The following is a 20526-nucleotide window of genomic DNA, read 5'->3' as shown; positions in this document are numbered from 1 at the left end:
AATCATGAGTTTTTGCCTTACATAATTAAATAGAAAACAAATGAAACATCATGTCACTTGTTCAATGGGAAGAAGTAAAACTGTCCCTTATATATCGTGAATATTATTAAATATTGCATTTGAAAGAATACCATAATAGAATTAATAATGTATTCATGGAAAAGACAGTTTTTTCCTCAAAAAAATCACTTGCTTAATCATCTAGCACAAAAAATAATACAAAATGGTTGGGTTAGAAATAATTCGTGAAGTGGAAGATTCTTTGTCGCTCTGCAAACATTGCAGGGGTTCTCCATGTGGGGAAGCATTATAACAGGCTAACAAGTTTGGAGATGGCCTTTAGCAAGAGCAGCTGGCCTGGGAAGCGGAGGAGGGGGCCGCTGCTTTGTGTCTTACCTTTGATGCGATGACAGGTTCTCCATTATTAAATGGGCTTATTCAAGTCACCAGAAAAAGATTGAAAGGTGCCTGCCAGAGCCCAGGGTGCCCTCAGCACCCTTTTGCTCCAAGACCGCTTTAGATGAAGGAGTACGCTCTGTTTTCTGAGTACTCTGATCAGGAGGAACACACAAACCCTATGGGAGGGACAAGCATGGCTTTCATTAGGAAACAAGAGGCAGAGGAGAGCTAGGTTTGTTTCTCATGTGGGAGCAGATGTAGTCCTCACATTCTGCTGAGTCTGTTAGAGCCTGGCCTGAAAGGATATAGGACCCTGGCCATCCTAAAGTTACAACCGAGAAATGGGTGTTCTACCGGTGCTTGGAAGCCTGGGCCCAAATGCCTTTACAAACAATTGCGCGCCGGACATCCGCTCCCTGGTGTATGGCCAGCTTGCCCTTTCCATCCCTGCTCTGTGGGGCACAGAGTCCACATTCATGTTCGGAACTGCTTCTGCTGCTTTTTGCTACTAGAGAGGACATGTTCCATAATCCGAGGGAGAAGAGCGGAGGCATTGCATTCTCCATGGTTACCTCCATGTAAATTGCACTTAATCATCGCGCCTTGGCTCCTAAGGAACCTTGGGGCACCAAGGCCTCCCCACTGTCTGTTAGAAGGAGCAGGTTCAGATTTTTGTTTTGTTTTGGGTTTGGGGCAGGTGGAGACCATCCTGGTACTATCAACACCCAGTTTATTTTTCATCTAAGATATAATTCTGGAGGGAGTGAGAATAGTTTCACTTCCACAGCATCATTCGGTGGAAACAAATGTCAGCCACCGTGAGTAAATGCCATGTGCTGAAGAACATGCTCGTCACATCATCCGATCGCTACTTGACTTTCACAGAAGCCCTAGGAAGTTGGGAATTATCAGCCCCCAGTGAAAAGGCAAGTAAAACACAGCTCAATGACATTAGATAACTTCCCCTGGTCAGAGAGCCAATGGGTGGAAAAAGTAGACGTTAGCTCCTTGTCTGTGATTACAGAGCCCGTGATTTTTCCATTAGGAAACAGAAACTCCTTAGATTTAACACTAGAAACCTTATGTCAAGTCTCATGTAAGTATTCCCTCATACTATTTCATCTTGACAATAGTTGATTTAAATATTTGAAAAAAAATTATGGCTTCATGTGCTAAATTTGAGACCGATTTATAACAGAGCACTTTCTAAACCAAATAAATATGCTTAGGGAATGCATGGGTCAGTTTGGGTCACTGTAGAAATAAACTAGATTCTCCTTTTTCCTTTCTCATTCCCCCTGAAATATTCTCTGCCCATTGTTATCCATTTGATCTCAGCCATCTGGCTCTGCTGCCAGTGAAGGAAAATGTCAGATTCAACAAAATGAGTAGTACTGCCTGGGTTGAATCATAATTTAACTTTTTTTTTTTCCTTTGCCCTACAGGATATTTAAACAGTAACATTACTTAATAGTACTTCCTAAGTTATTATCAATTCCCTACAAACATTGTCATTTCCTCAAAATGGAAAGGTAAGCATTAGGGCAAGGAGTCAAATATTCTGCCTTAATACCTAATGACATATAACTTTGAGAGTTAACATTTACTTAATTGCCAAAGCAGTCATGCTAAGTGCATAGTCTGACATATTATCAGGTGTTAGGATAATTTCTGAAAGGCAAAAAAAAAGAAAAAAAAATCTATAAATCAGCAAGAGAGGACTCTGCTAAAATCATTATCCACTCTCTTAAAATCTTTATTTGAGCAGGTTGGTGTGGTAGCTTGGGAAATGGTGCCTGACAGAGATATGTACTCCTTGTAACCTTTGGAGGAAAGGGGTGGGGTTATTTTCTGTTTGCCTCCCCCTGTCGTGTAGTTGTTCTCTTTCCTTTTCCTCCTACCCGGCAGACTGCATCTCTCAGATTCCTTTGCCCTGGGCCTTCCAGATGGGTTCTGGCAATAGAAGGCATCAGCAGTAAGAGAGCAGAGAGGACCTAGAGAGATTGATCAGCTCTTCCCTGCCTGGCCCGGGATGCAGGATGTGGTTGGTTCTCCAGATGGCCCCTCCAGCAATTAGGGCTTCTGGTAACACCTGCTCCTCCCCACTAAGACCTTCAGGCCGAAGAGTGAAGACAGTGCCCCCTGTGTTCTTAGGGTTTGGGTGCCTCCCTCATGTGTCCATCCCTTAACTTGTTCTCCTTATTAATATCTCCTCAGATGGATCGTTTGAGTGGAATTCTGTTGGCTTCCAGGCCCTGAGGTGGGGGGGTAGGAGAGAAAGCTTCAGTGCAGTACCTCAGGGCTAAGTGCCCCTAACCCATCTACCCAATTCCTTGAGCTTCATTTCAACCTCTGTAAAATGAGAATAATAATTGTACCCACTTACAAGTGCTTAGCTCAATGAGTACAGAAAGCTGCATCTGTAAGTATTAGTACCATCTTTGATGAGGTAAGGAGAATGCTTGCTTTTCCTGGGTTGAGTTAGTACCAAGGTAGACTAATAATTCATGATATGACATCCTGGGAATGTTACCTATTGGAAAATAACTGCTAACATCTGTATCTAAACATTGGGATACAGTTGAGTGGTTCAGTTTCAAAAGAGATGGATTGATTCTGGTTTTTGCAACTCATAAGTTCCCTGAATCTCCAAAACTCTTAATTTCTTTCTTCTTAAGGCCCTACTGTGTGCTATCTTTGAAAAGTCTGTTGGTAGCTATTGCAGACAGACTAGGTGAGCTTCAGGTCAGGCACATGAGATGCTTTCTCCAAGCTCTTAATAATAAGATGATGACAGCAGTAGAGTTTTCACATGTAGAAAGGAAATGGCATTCTTGTTCAATTATGAAACACGCATGGATTATTTCCAATATGACACAACACAATTCCTTAGCGTGAACATTTAGGAAACAAAAATGTTCTGAGCAGTCCAGTCTGTCCTGCTTGGAAGAAGCCTGATAGCGTGTATGCTCTTGCAGTAACTAAAGGAAAATGAGATTTTGTCTCCAGTTTATAGGAAATGCTTTCTTCACCTGTTAACCTCAGCCTCATCCCTCAGAGCTAGGTGGACCAGGTAATCCCAGACCCATGGCCCACAGTCAAACTGAATGCCCACAGGCTTAGTGTGGCCAACAAGAGTATTAGAAAAACAAGGAAAATTAGCTTGAACTATATCAGGGAAAGTTAGTGAGCTCTAGGATTCTTGTTTGCTTTTCTTTTAGGACAAAGAAAATTGAAGTACAAGCCACAAGGCACATGACCATTGGTTAGCAAACTCACAGTTACATCCAAAGAAACAGGAGGCTTCAGACAACCCGTCTGGTTTCTCAGATGCCTCGCTGCATGCTAACAGATAGATTTGAGAGTGACAAACATAATTCATTTCAGATGCACTTTTTCTTCTCTCCTCCACTCCCCTTGTCAGCTCCTTCCCAGATCTTCTCCCTATTTCCTTTTCTGGGCCTATCTCTGCCTCCATTTCAACAGCAAGAGATGAATTTAGAAAACAAGAATGTGCCCTCTTGATTTGCTGGTGGAAATAACCACTTCTTTTTTTTTTTTTTTTTTTTTTCCAGAGGCAAAGGGGATAAGAGCAAGTAGTTGACATCTTATCAGCTTCTTAAGGAAATTCTGCTGTGGAGTTGACAAGTCCTTTGCCTCCTGCCAACCCTTGTGCTTGGCCAGGGCTTTGGGTTCTCTCTTCTGAGTACATCACTTCTTCATTCTTTTCTTTCAAATTTTGGTTTGTTGGCTGATTTTCCATTATGTCACATTGCAGGATTCTTGTAGGGTGAGTGTAAGGACAGTTTCTTCATCAGCACTGTAAATAAATCCTCTTAAAGTGCCAAATGTAGAATACTTGGCTAGGAAAAAATGCACAATACAGACTTTCTCTTCCTGAGGATTTTTTTTGTAGTCTTCCTGGGAAGTAAAATCTAAACGAGTATGTGATACAGTTCAAGTCCATACAACACGGAAAATGCAAAGAGCAGGGGAAGGGAGTCACACACGCTGGTCATTGCCAGGTGCCCAGGTACTGTGGTCTGTCGTCCAGGAGGGCTCTTAATCCAACCTAACACTCAATGAGAGGAGGATTGTCTCATTTTTATAGATATAAGGGAATGATATCAAAGAGGAGAGATGGCTTCCCACAGAGTGTGATTTGCCAGATCCCATCATTCACTCTATAAGGGGGAAAATAATGAGTGGGTTAAACAATAGGAATTCAAGGCAAAGATATTTTTTGAGAGTCCAGACCCAGCAGTGGTTCTCAAAGTGTGGTCCCCAGACCAGCAGTATTAGCATTACCAGAGAACTTGTCAACAGTGCAAATTCTCAAGTCCCAACCCAAACCCACTAAATGGGAGACCAGTGATTTATGTTTTAACTGACCACCCATGTTATTCAGAGACAGACCAACACAATGAGAACTGTGAACCCAGGGGAGAGTTCCAGCTGGGTGGGGAAGCAGGCAATCAGAAATGGAGACAGGATGATGAGGCAGGATTGAGTGAAACAGTGAGAACCCAAAGCTCTGAGATGCCAACATACCAGCCTTGCTGGGTAAGGATGGGCCTTGTATAGTACCTTCACAGAGGAACCTCTAGCATAGCCTGGTGTCTGCCAAAGACAAAACCCAGTGTGTTTACATCATCTCATCACACTGAAGAGAGCAGTGGTGCGTTTGGCTTGGAGGATTCCCTCTGCCTCAGGTTTGGAGAGTTGGCTGTGCCAGGAGGGGAGTTCCTCTGAGGCCCAGAAGGGAACTTCAGGCAAGAAAGGTTGTGGCTATTTTAAAATGCTCATGCTCCATTTGGGTGTTTGTAAAGCATTTAACCGTGTGAGATGTGAACATCACCCTTGAATGTCTTGGATTGAAGGAAAAAAATCACAAGTGAATGATCTGAATCACTTCTCTTCCTACCCTGGAGCAGGCCACTAAAAATTGAAACTGCTCTGTCATGGGGAAGACAGCCTGCCCTAGAGGGAAGATTCAAAGAGGCTTCAGGACAGACCATTTGTCCTACAATTTCATTTCCACTTTAATTATTGTGAAATCAGATTTAAGTGTTGACCGTAGCCTCCAATTCCAGTCAGCTGAAAAGATAAGTCCATTTGTATTTGTGTGGACAAGGCTAAAGACTTCTGATTACTGTCTCAATCCAGATAAAACAACACTTTTAAATAACAGTTCCCTACATGGTGAGAATAAAGATATTTCTTATTGCTGTCACCAGGATTACCACACTGATGACAGAGATGAGCAGAAAGTGTCTCTTTATTGTTGCTCAGAGTTGTGATATCATTGATACCAGAGACTTTATTTTGGGGTCATCTGTTGAATAATGACAAAGAGATGGAGTATTAGGGAATCAGAAGTCATATTCTTCAAACTCTATCTATAAAGAAACCAGTACAAATGTTTATCTCCAAACTGTTCTTGGAAAACGTCGGGTATAAGTAGATTGCATACATTTATATCAAACTCTGTGGTGGGTTTTCTTTTGTGTTATTTTAGCTGTGCATTGCATGATCAAGCATCAATCAGTCACTCTTGGGTTGTAATTAAATGTAAATAAATTGAACTTTTAACTTTTTAGGCATCCTGAAATTCAAACCTGACTGATTATATCTACTCAGACCTTATGGAAAAATCAGAAGAAACTAGACCTTGAAAACATTAACCCTTGGCACTCTTGCACAGATGCTCAAAGAATGTGTCCAACATGTAACAGAAAACATCTTACTGATAAACATACATATAGTATGTTTCAGCTTTGAGTTGATGGAAATTTTGCTTGATTTTCTACTTCATCATGACAGGGCGTGTCATCACATCAATGGATCCTGTTGATGGATTTTGAATGGAGAGTTTGTGGGACCATGGGCTTCTCATTCACCTCTAATCAAGATTTCCTTCCTGCAATCCCATGTGAATCAAACACTAATAAGATTCATAAAATGAAGAAGGACCTCTTTCCTTCAGTTCTTGTCAGAAGTTATGTAGGGTATCTTCTGTTGCCTTCTCAAAATTATGTTCAGTGTTTAGTCATGTCTCCTCATAATCTCTCCAAGCTGTCTTGTGTTTTTAACCAATTTGGCAGAGAGAAAAGACCCAGGATATTTTACTGCTGGGTCAAAGGAGGTATATAATAGTGGAGGTGACACTGAGAATTATCAGATGGGTGGGAAAGAAAATGCAGACTCTCTTTCACTCAGGTCCCAGCCTTCTTGGTTGTGTACCTCCCTTGATGTTTAATGTGCTATGAATCATTACAACTTCATATATTTTTCTCATTCACTCTCAGATTTTTAATCTTTTTCTCTCTACTTCATTTTCTAAAAGATTAAAAATCCTTACCTTCATCCCATGTTAAAACAGCAAACACAAACCCACAAAATCCTTTTTACCCTATGTTCCCCTCTAGCTTTTTGCTGTTTTCTGCCCACAACTTGATCTCACTGTCAGACTTCTCAGAGAACTCTCCTTTCTTCCTTTTCCTTCCTATTCAGCTGCTTTGCCCATCACTGCCTTAGCTTTTGTCAAGAACACCAACATATTTTTTAACTGAAGGTCTTATTTCTTCTCTTTCTCAGAAATTCTACAGCTGTAATCATTGGCATATTTCTCTTTCTTGAAATACTTTTCTCTCTTTTTTTGCTGACACCATTCCCTTCTGGTTCTTCTAATTTCTCCATCATTCCTCGCTCTTCTGTTCAGGTGTTGGATTCTCAGATCAGTACTTGAATGATATTCTTCCTTAAGGCTCCATCTTGTCTTCCCAGCCTGCACTCACTCATAAATATACTGTCTTCAAGAGCAACTATGTCCTGATGATTGCTTGAATGTGCGCTCCTAAGACAGGCTGATTGCCTGAGCTCTAGACCCCTTTTGCTCATGTGTTCCCTGCTCATCTCCACTTACTTGTCCCTCTTTTATTGATTGTTAAGGCATTACAGTCAACTCCCCTAACCAAACCAGGACTTGAGATTGATAGTTGGGTTTTTCCTTTCTGTCACTCCTCCCTGCAGCAACTAGATGCCTATGTTTGATGGTTCACATGCTAAGTATTTCTCTGAGGTGTCCATTCTCTCTGCTCTTATCAATGCAATGCATGTCTTCATTGTCTCTGCCATAGATGATTGCCATGGCCTTCCAGGAGGAGATTCCCTATCTCCACGTATGTAACCCCCAAGTGACTCCTGAAGAATCATCATGAAAAGGCCATCCATCATTTCATCATTCACCTTACATGACATCCTAAATCTCTCAAGGTTAAGTTCCAGTTTTATAAATAATGCTTAAGACCCACTTTTGATTCACCATTGGTTGCCTTGGATTTGAACACAGCCCCCTTTCTCTCCCCTTGTCCTGACTCTCCCCATTTCTAACCTCTACATACTTATAATCCTTGAACATATTCCCCACATCTTTGGGCTTTTCACATGTTGCTTCCATATGTTTTACCTCCTTTATCCTGATTTTTCCCACTTCACCCACCCCCCATTAGCAAACACCTACTCGTCTTCTCAATATTCTCCTGGAAGCCATCTATCACGTGCTCACCATTTCATCACTTATACTACAAGTAAATCTCCCGGTCAGTGATGCTAGAATCTGAGACCTGCTTTTATCCTAGAGCCATTCTAGTGTACTGCAAGTTTCTGTCCATGCTGGTCTCCACCATTTACCCAAGCTTTGTGAATGGCTCTTATAATCGTTCTTATGCCAAATGTCAAAGAGCAAATAGTAAATAAGATTTTATTTTTTTTTAAGATTTTTATTTATTTATTTATTTGACAAACAGTTCACAAGTAGGCAGAGAGGCAGACATAGAGAGAGAGGAGGAAGAAGGCTCCCTGCTGAGAAGAGAGCCCGATGTGGGACTCGATCCCAGGACCCTGAGATCATGACCTGAGCCGAAGGCAGAGGCTTTAACCCGCTGAGCCACCTAGGCGCCCCAGTAAATAAGATTTTAGAAGGAAGGATAAAAAAGATGAAACTGAACTGAACTGAAAATTTCATTGCTTAACATTGAATTTAGGTTAGTGGTGTACCACTCTGCTGTGTTGTCTCATTTTGGCCCATAAGAAAAATTGTTTAAAAATCAGGAACCTTCCCAGCTAATTGTTAAGGTGTTTGTAGCTCAAAATGGGCCACGAGGGGGAATATTTACACCTGGGAAATCAGGAAGAACTACAAATTGGGGCTTTTGTTTCTCAGAGAGTCAGTTTTCCAGTGGATGACTGATATTCATGATGGTGGTAGTCAGTTAATCCATGTTCATGTCCATCAAGCATGTGACACCACTAAAACTCCTCGACGCCACTCTCTGACAATTCACAACCCAAGTATCTCTCAGTATCTGTCCCTTTGCTCAATTCCTATCTCTTCTGCTTTAGTTCAGGTCTTCATTGTCTCTGCCCTAGATCAGAGCTCTTAACTCCCAGAAGACTGCTACTAAAACAATATTATGGTTAAATGTACCACTAGAATAAGGTTCAGATAAGAATCCTGCCAGTCTGGAATTGAAAAAAGACTATTATCTTTAGTGACTTAGGAAAAATCACATATAAAGGGGACACTTTTGATTCACCATTGGTTGCCTTGAACTAGTTGTTCTAGTTGTAGTGATGAGTAGGTTTCTACAGATGGAATCTATGCTCCTAGCACTTAGTTTCACAATGCTCGGCTAGGGCCAAGTTATACTGTAGCCCAATGACAGTGATGGTCATTTGATCACAGTGATATTAACCTCATGGCATTCGACCTCACAATTATCCTGTTTGAGCCAGTTGATCAACAGCATTTCATCAGTGAAGATACCCACCAGGGGATCATATCATGCAGGCAGCAATTAGAGATCTTTCCAACCTTGACTTTGCCTCCGCCCTCTCTAGGGAAAGAGGCCCTCACATAGCCTCCACTGTCGCCCAGTCTGACTGTCTTACAGCCACCGTTAATTCTGGCAAAGGTGCAAGGATCCAGGAACGCCACTTTATCTCCTGAGCTATGCAGTCGTGCAACATCTTCACTAGGAACGTAAAACGTTTGTGGGTCTTTTATGCAGCTTTTCTCCCTCCGGGTTGTTGAGGCTCTCTGAAGAACTCTGGGCTGGGAAAGTTCAGAGAATCACTTCAGTAATATGACAGCCTCTTCCATTTAAAATGGGATTCAGGGCAGCTTCTCTCAGAGGCGTTCATTCAAAGTCCGTGCATGATTCATTCCTCTAGTCATTCAACAATGTCTCTCATGTTTGCCCTTATTTAAAAAAAAAAAAAGGAAAAGAAAAGAAAGAAAGAAAAGAAACAGAGTGAGAGAGAGAGAGAGAGAGAGAAAACCAGCTTTGTAGTTGTGATAACATGGATCAGGATGGTATAATTGCAGTGATGAGGCCCCCGAGCTGCCAGTAATAGGCTGGTTCATCTGATGTGTACTGCTATTAGAAAATGACCCATGCATGGATGTTCTCAGGGGACGGGAAAGAGGCTTTTAAGAATTACACTCTGTGCAGTGTGAAAGCTAATGAGCAAAAGAACAAGTGTGAAGAAAAACTACTGCTTCGGGAAGCGTAGTTCCACTTAGAGCCTGTCACAGCCTTCCTCGAATTCATTAGGATGGACTGGTCTTTGCCAGGACTCGTGCTACGTTAGCTCTGCTCCTGTGCAGACTCCCTGCAGGTCATTCTGCATCATGTGCCTATGAAATTAACACCCCAGAATAATAAATGACAGGGAAAGGAAGAGGATCGTTGCAGAAACAGCCAGCAAATAAGGTGGAGGCAGACATATACACAAAGATCAAAGAAGTTGTGATGGGCTTTAACAGGAAGAAAAAAAAAGCAGTTCCTTACACTCCTCTTTTTGAAGTCTTAGGACCGTTTTGTGCTATTTCACTTTATATACAAGAACAGAAGAGTATCTGATTATGATTTCTAGACTAGGTATTTTTATCCCATATCTTAATTTTTCTACATGTTTAAGGATAAAAAAAAGAAAGTCTTCCAATCTAGTCTATATTGCTCTCCTGTTTTAAAAGTCTTACTTATGGGGCACTTGGGTGGCTCAGTCATTAGGCGCCTCCCTTTGGCTCGGGTCATGATCCCAGGGTTCTGGGACTGTGCCCTGTATCAGGATCCCTGCTCAGCAGAGAGCCTGCTTCTCCCTCTGCTCTCCCCACCCTCACTCTCACTCACACTTTCTCTCTCTCTCTTGCAAATAGATAAACAAAATCTTAAAAAAAAAAAAAAAAGAAAAAGAAAAAAAAAGGTCTTACTTAGGGCTTAGGTCACATAAATGGAGAGTGTGTGGCATAAAGGCAAGTGCTTCAAAAGGTGAACACAATGTTTGTCGAAGTTGAGCCCACTTAGCGACACTGTCTCCCCTGGAATTTGCTATGTGGGTGTTGGATTAGAACAGGCCAGCATCTGCAAAGGTCAGAATCAGGTGTCTTCCTTAGTGGTGTCTTCCTTAGTATCTGACGACCCTCTGGTTCTCGGAGGCCTGAAGGTAAGATGCTAAGGTGATCTTCCCCCTCACATGAGGGTGGGATGATAGACAAGAGGCATTTATTATGCTGAATCTGTCTCGTTAAAGCAGAAGACAATGTTCTTCTTTCCATAGCAGTACCATGCTGCATGTCCAAACTCTCTTCCCAAGGCCAACTTGAACACCGAGGTACTATATAGGTAGAGGAAGCTGAAAAGAATTCCCTTAGAAGCAATGACCTAGTTACAAGTAACACTTGGGAGGAAAGTCATAGCTTCCCAGAACTAGAAAGCATGATTGCCATCTTAAAATTCCAAGAAGTATAGTCATCTCCAAGTGGCCTGGGAAGTCTTGGTTTCTCCAAGCCTTCATCTGACATCCTAGGTCATTTTGCAAAGTCTCTGTATTTCCTTTCTCTTACCTATTTCTGCCTCTCAAAACAATGAATACTAGTTTTGTTTCCAAAGGCCAAGTGACTTTCCTAGAGGCAACCAGCTGCCTAAAACAGTCCAATGATTAACCTTATATTTAATGTAGGCACAAGTTTCTTTTACCTTATATCTTAAGATCATTTTTGAGGGAATAGTCCAGAGTAAGTATACAGGTCTTCAAAGATTGTGAAAAAAGCCATTAATGGAAATGGTCTTAGTAATTTAAAGCTACAGTGTCAATTTATTAGAAAGTAAAGTAAATGATGGAACTAGAGTCTGTTTGACTCACCCCGAGCCTATTCCAAGCCATCTGCCTGTCTAGTATCCCCTAATCTGAGTAATAAGACTTTAAAGCTGTTATTGAGTGGAATGAGTTTGTTTTGACAGGGAAGACTTTGATTTTCTTTCTTTTATACCAACAAGATCTCCTTCAGCAAACTGTGGATCAAAAGTCTTGTCCTCTTAATTTCAATTATTGAGAAACAATGAATGCAATCAACGACCATTGAGTGAATAGATGCCACACTAAAGGAATTGTTAGGGTGTAAGAATTATAAGAATGCCTTCTACATAGCAATAGGCAGGGTTGCTGATGTCAGAAAGCCACAACTAAAATTCAAGCTTTCCCTCCCAGGAGCCCTGTGATCTTGACAAAACCCTACACCTCTCTGTGTCAGCTTTCTCTTCTGTAAAAGAAATTTAATAATAGTGACTCTTTTCCAGGACTGTTGTGATAAAAGATCAAAGCTTTTAATTCACTGTTTGGAATAGGCTAACTGATCAAAAGAGCGAGCTAGTTAGCTAGTTTATAATGGAAGATCGTCAAAGAAAATGAAAGTGTAAAGAATTGATAGGAAACTGAGGAACCGAACTGGGAAGATACTGGGAAATGGTCCAACACACAAGCTAAGAGTTCAGTAGCAGGAGAGGCCAGTTCTGAATTAAGCGTTTTTCTTCATATTCTTCACCAGCCATGCCACAGCTGAGCTACTGTAAGTCCATGTCAAAACTATGTGCAAAGAACAGAATTTGGATTCATGGACAGCTAGTGTGTTCCTTAGGAACTTAGAGAAATATTTGTATCTTGGTTCAGCCAAGATAAGCAATTTTTGTATTAATAAATCAATTAAAATTAATTTTAATATTTGTAAAGACATCCCAGCACATTAAGGATATTTTGCTTAATAAACACAACATGTAAATTACACCACTTGGCCGGGCCGGGGGAGATAGTGAGAACTGGCTAGCTTCTCATTAATTTGTTCTAGAGATATTTGCTCTCTTAACTAGTCATTTCCCCATCTTTACCTCTGTAACCAATAGCAGCTGAGGCAACAAAAACTTGAAAATACAGTTTGTTACTTTGTCATTTCATTCATTTCAAAAGGCTGGATCTGTAACAAAGTATTCAAACACTGGCTAAAATAAGGTCATTCACAATCACGTCAATTTATATTCCCTAATCAATTTACATTTTGATTTTTAATAATTGTGTTCTATCAAGAGAACCATTTCCTTGACAGAATATTAATGAATAAACCTCAAACTACAAAGAGTATTCGATAACTGTTGTATTTTAGTAGAAATACTATTGAATTTTCAGATTGATAAGATCCAGACATTTTATTTCATTTTATTTTTCAGACATTTTAAATCTTATAACCCCTCAATCTTAGGAGAGTGCGTGCTTTTATTTGCGAGGAGACATTTGTCCATTCCTAACCCTTTTACCTTCAGAAAACAAACGATGCATGTGACTTGAAAATTGAATTAATCTTGACTGAAAAAGAAATAAAAATAGCTAATGTCTTTATGATTTCCATAGCAAGCCTACAGGGCAGACAGTGTTGCTGTTTCTGTTTTGTAAGATGCATTCTGTCTTGCTAATCCTCAATAAATATGAAAAACTGATCATTTTACAGCTCAGAATTGACTAACTGGAACACATTTCTCATTTGAATAGACGAGATAAGCAGGTTGCCACCGGCTCTGCCATTTCTGCCTTCGGGTGTGCTGTGTCCTGGGCAGACGCTGCTAGTTCATTTTCAGGTCACCACTATCGCTTTTCCATTTGTCTATTTTGGGACCAGGGCTCAGATGCATATTCCAAAAAGCCTCCTGTCTTAAAGACCATTCTGCTGCCCACCATAGTTTAAAGAAATGGGCACCTCCAATTAAACCCTTCCAGGTGTAAATTTCTTGCCTGGGGATCGAATTGAGAAATGAATGGGATTCATGAATATAAATTGGGCATTCTTTTCACTTAAGTTTTCCTTTTGAGATTGTAGAGCATTATTTACTCCCCACAGAAATCTTTATGCGCTCTAAGTGCCTTTGCCACGGGAACCCCAGTGCAGACAGAGCTGGTAGCTCTTTGCTGGGCTGTTAGCCAATATTTACATTCACCAGTCCTGGGGCAGAGGCCTGGGGAGGAAGCCACTGCAATGTCTTGCTAACACTAGCGCTCTCCACAATGCTGCCTCGCACCTTCAGGTCTGCACCTGTAGTGGGATGAGGCCATGCAGCCTCCTTAGGCTTTTTCCTCCTCTTGAATATTATTTGACTTGTTCTTCCTTGTCCTATCAAGACAGCCCATTTCTGTATGTCTAATCAGCTCCATTATCAGAAGACCTATCCGCCCCCCCCCCACAATTTTTGTTTAGAGTTGGTGTAATAAATGAATCTCTCATAGGCCACCTCAGTTTGGTTTTGAACATTTTGAGGATGACTCTGTGAGAGGATGGAAGTATTCAGTAAGCAAATACATATAGGATCTCCAGAAGCAAGACCCCTGCACCTCTCCCTGCCACCACCCCCTTCCCCCCACCCCGCGCCCATGCCTTCCCTCTTTTTGTTCCCATCTTAGTTACGTGTGTCCTGCAAAAGGTCCCTTGAGACCAATGGGGCTTTCACTCTATGACCAGATATGTCAGAATTTTAAAAGACATTCCTCATTTTTGAACCTGTGTTTTGATTCTTCAGCCAGAAATAAGGCTCTATTGTATTTACCATTACATGGGCTACAAAGTGTGTTCACACATTGCCGATTCTTTGCTGTGGAATAAGATGGTAGGAAAGACTGTTGCTGATGAATTTTCTACATTCGTACCAAGTTATTTTTTTGTGTGTGTAACAATTCTTGCCAGCATAAATTTGATAGGGCTAGGAATCATGTCATAATAAAAGCATAATAGCAACAGAATTTTTTCAGGGCCAATAAACACATGAATTAGAGTGGAATCTCTAGATAATGGAAATAATAGAAAACAATTGTTTGCAGTGACAAGCATAACCTCAGAAATGCTGCGGGTTCATTTCCAGACCATTGCAATAAAGTGACTATCACAATAAAGCGAGTCAAATGAATTTTTTGGCTTTCAGTACATATAAAAGTTATGTTTACACTATACTGTAGTCTATTAAGTATAGCATAGAATTATGTCTAAATCATGTCTAAAAATGCAATTGTGTACTTTAATTAAAAAAATACTTATTGATGGGGTGCCTGAGTTGCTCGGTCAGTGGAGCATCTGGCTCTTGATCTCATCTCACATCTCAATATCAGGGTCATGAGATTGAGGCCCATGTTGGGCTCCATGCCGGGCAAGATAAATTATATAAATATATATATATATATATAGAGAGAGAGAGAGAGAGAGAGAGAGCGCTAAAATATACTAGCCATCAACTTAGCTTTCTGTGACTTACAAACACTGTTCACAGATCACCATAACAAATAATGAAAACATTTAAAATGCTGTGAGAATTACAAAATGTGACACAGAGACCTAAAGTGAGAAAATGCCATTGAAAAATGGTGCTGATAGACTCGTTTGAAGCAGGGTTGCTGCAAACCTTCCATTTGTAAAAAAGTTCAGTATCTACAAAGCCTGTTAAAGCAAAGCTCAAGAAAATGAGGTATATCTGCAATGTTAAAATAATTTTCTGCCAAGTGCCTCTGTATATGAGGCATTCTGGGAGATAGTGTGGACCATGACATGGCCTTTGTCCCAATTTCTTGTTCCTGTCTGGTGGGTTTTCCTGGCTATGTAACTGTAAACCTTCTAGGTATGCAGCCCTCTGAGCTAATACTCTTAGTCATACATGGGCCTACAGAGCATGTCCAGGGAGGGCTTTGACTGTGTACCATGGGCACAAAGTAGATGGAGGGGAGGTGGTCATTACTCTTGATTATAATCTCTCGATAAGTTAAAACCACTATGGAACTGAAGTAGGGTGACTACTGTGAACACAAAATAATGCGATATGAAAAGAAGATCAAAGGGTGATTTTCTAAATTCCACACTTGTCCCACCCAGTGGCAGGCACAGGTCAGGCCTCCCAGCTTGGCTTTTCCCCAGCCTCCTCTCTTAGGTGTTCCAAAGGATTGTACCTTATTTCTATCTAGTTTGGCCAACGGAGCTGATCTTCTAACTCAGTAACTCTTTGCAAGCCATTGTCTCCATGACATTCTTCAGATGAGTAAAGGTGGTTTTATGTATGCCAAAGGAGAGTAAGATATTTTCCTCTGCAAAGACTATAATTTTACCTGTCTTCATTCTAAAGTTAAAACTCTTACATGCACTCAGAAACCAAGTAATTTATTAAGAATTGGGGGGTGCCTGAGTGGCTTAGTCAGTTAAGCGTCTGACTCTTGGCTTCCAATCAGGTCATGATCTCACACTGGTGAGACCGAGCCCTGTGTTGGGCTCTGTGTTCAGCATAGTCTGCTTTAGAGTCTCTCTTCCCCCTCCTCTCTCTCTTGCTCACATTCTCTCTCTCTTAAATAAATAAAAATCTTAAAAAAAAAACATGTATTGATTAGGAATTTTTTACACTGGGTTTCAATTTTTAAAATCTAGTTGTAAAACATTAGGTTAGTGTTTGTGTTAAAGAAAAGGGACACCTGGATGACTTAGTCAGTTTAGTGTCTGCCTTTGGCTCAGGTTATAATCCCAGGGTCCTGGGATCACGCACTCTCTCTCACTCAAATAAATAAATAAAATCTTTTTTAAAATCTAGGATTTCAAAATTTTCTCTCAGAGAATTGTATTAACATAGCAGTTCTACTTTCTCTGAAGTAGTCAGTACTGTTAATAATATGAGATCTGGAACGACTATTTTATATCATAAAGTGAATCTGTTTCATTTTCCTACCACCACATCATTTTCACCTAAATCATAACTTTCTTCCCAAAATTTATAATAATAGTTCACTTCCTTTAAGAATGCATTTGAAACCACTTGGGGTGGGGATTAAAATAATTACAACAGATAAATCATGATCCACTTCAAAAAAAAAAAAAAAAAAAAAAAAGAAAGAAAGAAAGAGAAGAAACCAGAGCAACTGACCTTCTCAGAAGGATATGATGGATAAAATTTTTTGAGTGCTATATTCTGTATTATCTATTGTATGTACATGATCACTTATTAGAGTGCTTTACCGGAATGTTCTCCCGGGAGCTGGAGTTGGAGCAGAATAGAAGCATGCCATATTTTTCTCTTGTTGCTGCATTTTGTCCAAGATCATGGACATTGAATTAGTCAGGGTAGTGAATCATTTTATTCACCAAAACATGGAAAATAGAAAGTTATTAGGCAGTTTGATGATCTGTGGGTAGAATGAGTTTGTGCAGAAAGGTGAGATAGTAAAAGAATGAGTCAATTTAATTAGAAAAAAAAATTTTGTGAAACTCCAAATATCATTGAAACAAAGCACACAATAAATCATGAGAAACATAATTGATAGCTATAAAATACGAATAGAGGTTATGGTGTTTGTGCCATAAAACCATCTACCATTGTCACAACGTGTTCATTGGACCATTCTGCATAAGCATGCAAATACCAGCAAATTTTGTGACTTCCTACTCTTGTCCACTCTTAGAGCAAAAAACCGCATTCTTAGGAAATAATCATTTGGATAACACATTGCCTATATGGAGAGCGAGATGTCTGAAGGTTGACTAGGGAACAAGGGCTCTTACCCCATGAAATATCACTTGTGCTCTTCCTGGTGCAACCAGTTCAAAAGGTGGTTTTTTTCTTTGCAGGTTACCAGCCAGTCTTGTCTGGTCAACAGGGGTTCCAAGGCCTCATAGGAGTGCAGCAGCCACCCCAGAGTCAGAGCGTGATGAGCAACCAGCCAGGAGCTCCGGTGCAAAGCGTGATGGTCTCCTACCCAGCAATGTCTTCTTATCAGGTGCACATCAGCAGCTTGGAAAATTTAGAAGGTTTAGAAAGTAGCACTGGCCAAAGTGGAGGCTGTGAGTATGTCCCGTGTTGGGTGGTTAGTGGGGTGGTGGGTGCTATGCCCAGCCCCTGTTGATGGTTGACTTTGAATTAAGATTTTAAGTAGAAAATGGGACAGGTATGCTTCTCTAACTACTGTGGCTTTTGAATGTCATGCTAAATGTGGCTCTATATAAACTTCTCTTTATGGAAGAAGAATCTGCAGCCTATAACGATTTATTCATGAAGCCTTTGGCTCTTCCAGTAGAATTTTGTTCATCAGGAAAAAGCCCTCAAGACAAATTTCCACTCATTTTTGTACGCAGCCTCCATAACTTCATTTTACCACAATTTTAAGTTAAAAGAGATGTTTAAATGGCATCTCGGATTTGTTCAAAGGGCATGGATAGGTCCTACACCAACCTTATTTTCTAGACTCAACCCATACTGGGTACTTAAAAAATGCCATGCATCTTTTTGTGATTTACATTATGAGACACACTGGAAGTGGAAGTGAAGGATTAGTGAAAAACTTTGACCGTTAAATTTAGCTGCACCAGCTACTTCTGGCCCTCAAACAAAGAAACAAAACAGCACAAAATAAAATCCTGATCCTCTGCCCTCCTCCTCTGATAATCTTTGCACCCATTGCCTCAATTTCTACCTCCAGGTCCACATTAGATATTCTTTAAACCTGCAGGTTGAGACCGAGTCAGGTGCCTGGGACAAAAGCTCCCTTTGCTGTCTGGCTCCTGCTGCTTAGTGTGCATGGAACCGCAATGGAAGTATCGCTTTCCAAACAGAAATTCTGAGCCAGCTGTCCAGACTTCAGTCCCCAATGTGTAAGGGGAAAGGAAGGAAGGAAGCTCAGGACTAACACCTTGTGAGCTATCACCACACGTGTCCCAGCACTGTACATCAGGCTTGCAATCTTTCAGTGGCTTTTGGCATAGGTGTCATTATGCGGACAGTCTAGGCAATCAGAGAGGTTGAGTGACTTGCCCAAGGTAAAACAGCTGATACAAGGGAACACTGGGATAGGTGACCAGTTAGGTCTGACCCAAACGCTTGAGTATTTTTCCTGACCACACAGTAGCTCACAGGACAGGCACACAAAACCTCTTCATGAAGGGCTCTCTCTTGTGTCTTCTGCAGGTGCCAATGACCCAGGGTTCTCAAGGACTGCCCCAGCAGTCATACCAACAGCCAATCATGCTACCTAACCAGGCAGGTCAAGGGTCACTCCCAGCCACTGGAATGCCTGTTTACTGTAATGTCACACCGCCGACCCCTCAGAACAACCTTAGGCTGATTGGTCCACACTGCCCCTCCAGCTCTGTCCCCGTGATGTCGGCTAGCTGCAGGACAAACTGTGCAACTATGAGCAACACCGGGTGGCAGGTCAAATTCTGAGTGCTTTGGCTGTGGTACATTTCTTGTGATCTTACTCATGGCCTTTAAGGGAAGAGGAGCAAGGTGGGAGACTGGCTGAGGACTTAAGTATTCACTCAACACTCAAATGATTGCTGCTGGTATTCTGTAAAAAAAACAAAAACAAACAGACAAACAAACAAAAAAACAAAGACTAATACACACATTAGCTGGTTAATGGTGCATATTTCTGTCATGTCTGCTAGGTATGCCTTTATAGCTTAGCTAGTGACATGAATTCATCAAGGTAAGATTTTCTCCTACCACTGAATACCACTGTGTAGATTATAATATCCCTAATTTGGATTATTAGTTTTGTACTTTGTGTTGAGTTTGTGATGCTAAAAGTATTTAAAAATTATATACTGAAATCACATTGTACCAAAGCTGTAATGGAAAAGAAAAGAATTGATGAATGGAAGGAATAATTTATATACATTATAGAGTTTTCTTTTTTAATGGATATATACTGTATTGTAGTGTTTAATCAAAATAAAACTATTTGACCTTATGGAGGAAGGTCATGTTTTTACCACCAGTTTGGTTCACTCTCTCTTCCAGTACGTGTTTGCTTCTGTGTCACTGTTATCACCTTCAAACCGTATTTCATGAGTTATGCACAATAAAGGTAAATCTGGCATCATGTTAGAGGTGGTAGGCAAACACTTAACCAACTATAGTTTCTTGTCCTAATACTACAGGAGCCCTAGGAATAAGATGGCTTCCATTTCCAACATTCATTGACTTCACATTTCTGAAATGTGTATCTTGATTTTAGCTCTGGGGGTCCTGAATATGTGTAGCTATACTTCCCCAAATCAGAATACTTGAGTGACTTGTAATAGCAGCCCTAGACCAAACCCTATTCTGTCTTCTTTGAAGTTCCACCATCTACCTGAAAAACAAGATTTCTTCATTTAGATGGTAATTGGAAGAGGTGTGGTCTAATTCTATCGAATATATTGGGTCATACAATGTAAAGTGTCACTAGTTTGGGGTCAATAACTCAAAGGTGCTAATGTTTATCCTGGCAACTGAAAGTAAGGTAAAACATAATAATAACTTAGTCACAAAGACTCAGAACATTTAGGAAAAAATGGAACTTCTTTTTAAAACATTTTTAAAAAAAACATTAAAAAAAATTTAGAAGAAGCCGATCCTATCTAATCCTAAAATGTTTATCTAATCCCCTGTAGATTCTGAAGGTAAGATTGGTTTATGACAACCTTTGAAAAATAATAACAGAACTCCAAATGTCAGCGTTGGCCCTTCTGGGAGGTATTTAATGGGGAGAATAGAACCCCACAGCTTCCAATTTGCTGTATCTGTACAATGACTAATAGTTTTCTCTTTTCTACTTTCTGTCTAAAAACCATTATTACCAGTGAGAGGGGTTTGGAGAGTATATCTGGATATTTCCCACTTTTCTTCATATTATCACATTTCCCCATATTAGATCATTCCATTTTCATGTTGCCTAGTTGGAGAGAGCATGAAACTTCTAGTTAAAAACTCTACCTAGGATTACCATTTCTTGATTTTATGC

The 20526-nt window shown here is 40.5% G+C and overlaps 1 protein-coding gene across 18 annotated transcripts in view; it reads left to right on the top strand.

The window, feature by feature from the left end:
- ARPP21 (cAMP regulated phosphoprotein 21) overlaps positions 1-19132 on the top strand; it is a 153399-nt gene extending 134267 nt beyond the window's left edge. For 10 of the 18 annotated variants that reach the window (XM_032359453.1, XM_032360513.1, XM_032360305.1 and 7 more), the window contains 2 exons: positions 17372-17520; positions 18705-18962. In XM_032359453.1, coding sequence (XP_032215344.1) covers positions 17372-17520; positions 18705-18962 — 407 coding nt within the window. Of the gene's footprint in view, positions 1-17371; positions 17521-18704 lie in introns of all 18 variants that reach the window. The other 8 variants (XM_032360057.1, XM_032360448.1, XM_032359848.1 and 5 more) reach the window with 1 other exon arrangement.
- Positions 19133-20526: the final 1394 nt, after the last annotated feature.

The sequence above is a fragment of the Mustela erminea genome, chromosome 1, assembly GCF_009829155.1.
Source record: "Mustela erminea isolate mMusErm1 chromosome 1, mMusErm1.Pri, whole genome shotgun sequence".
Lineage (NCBI taxonomy): Eukaryota > Metazoa > Chordata > Mammalia > Carnivora > Mustelidae > Mustela > Mustela erminea.
This window is presented reverse-complemented; position numbering and strand designations above follow the sequence as displayed.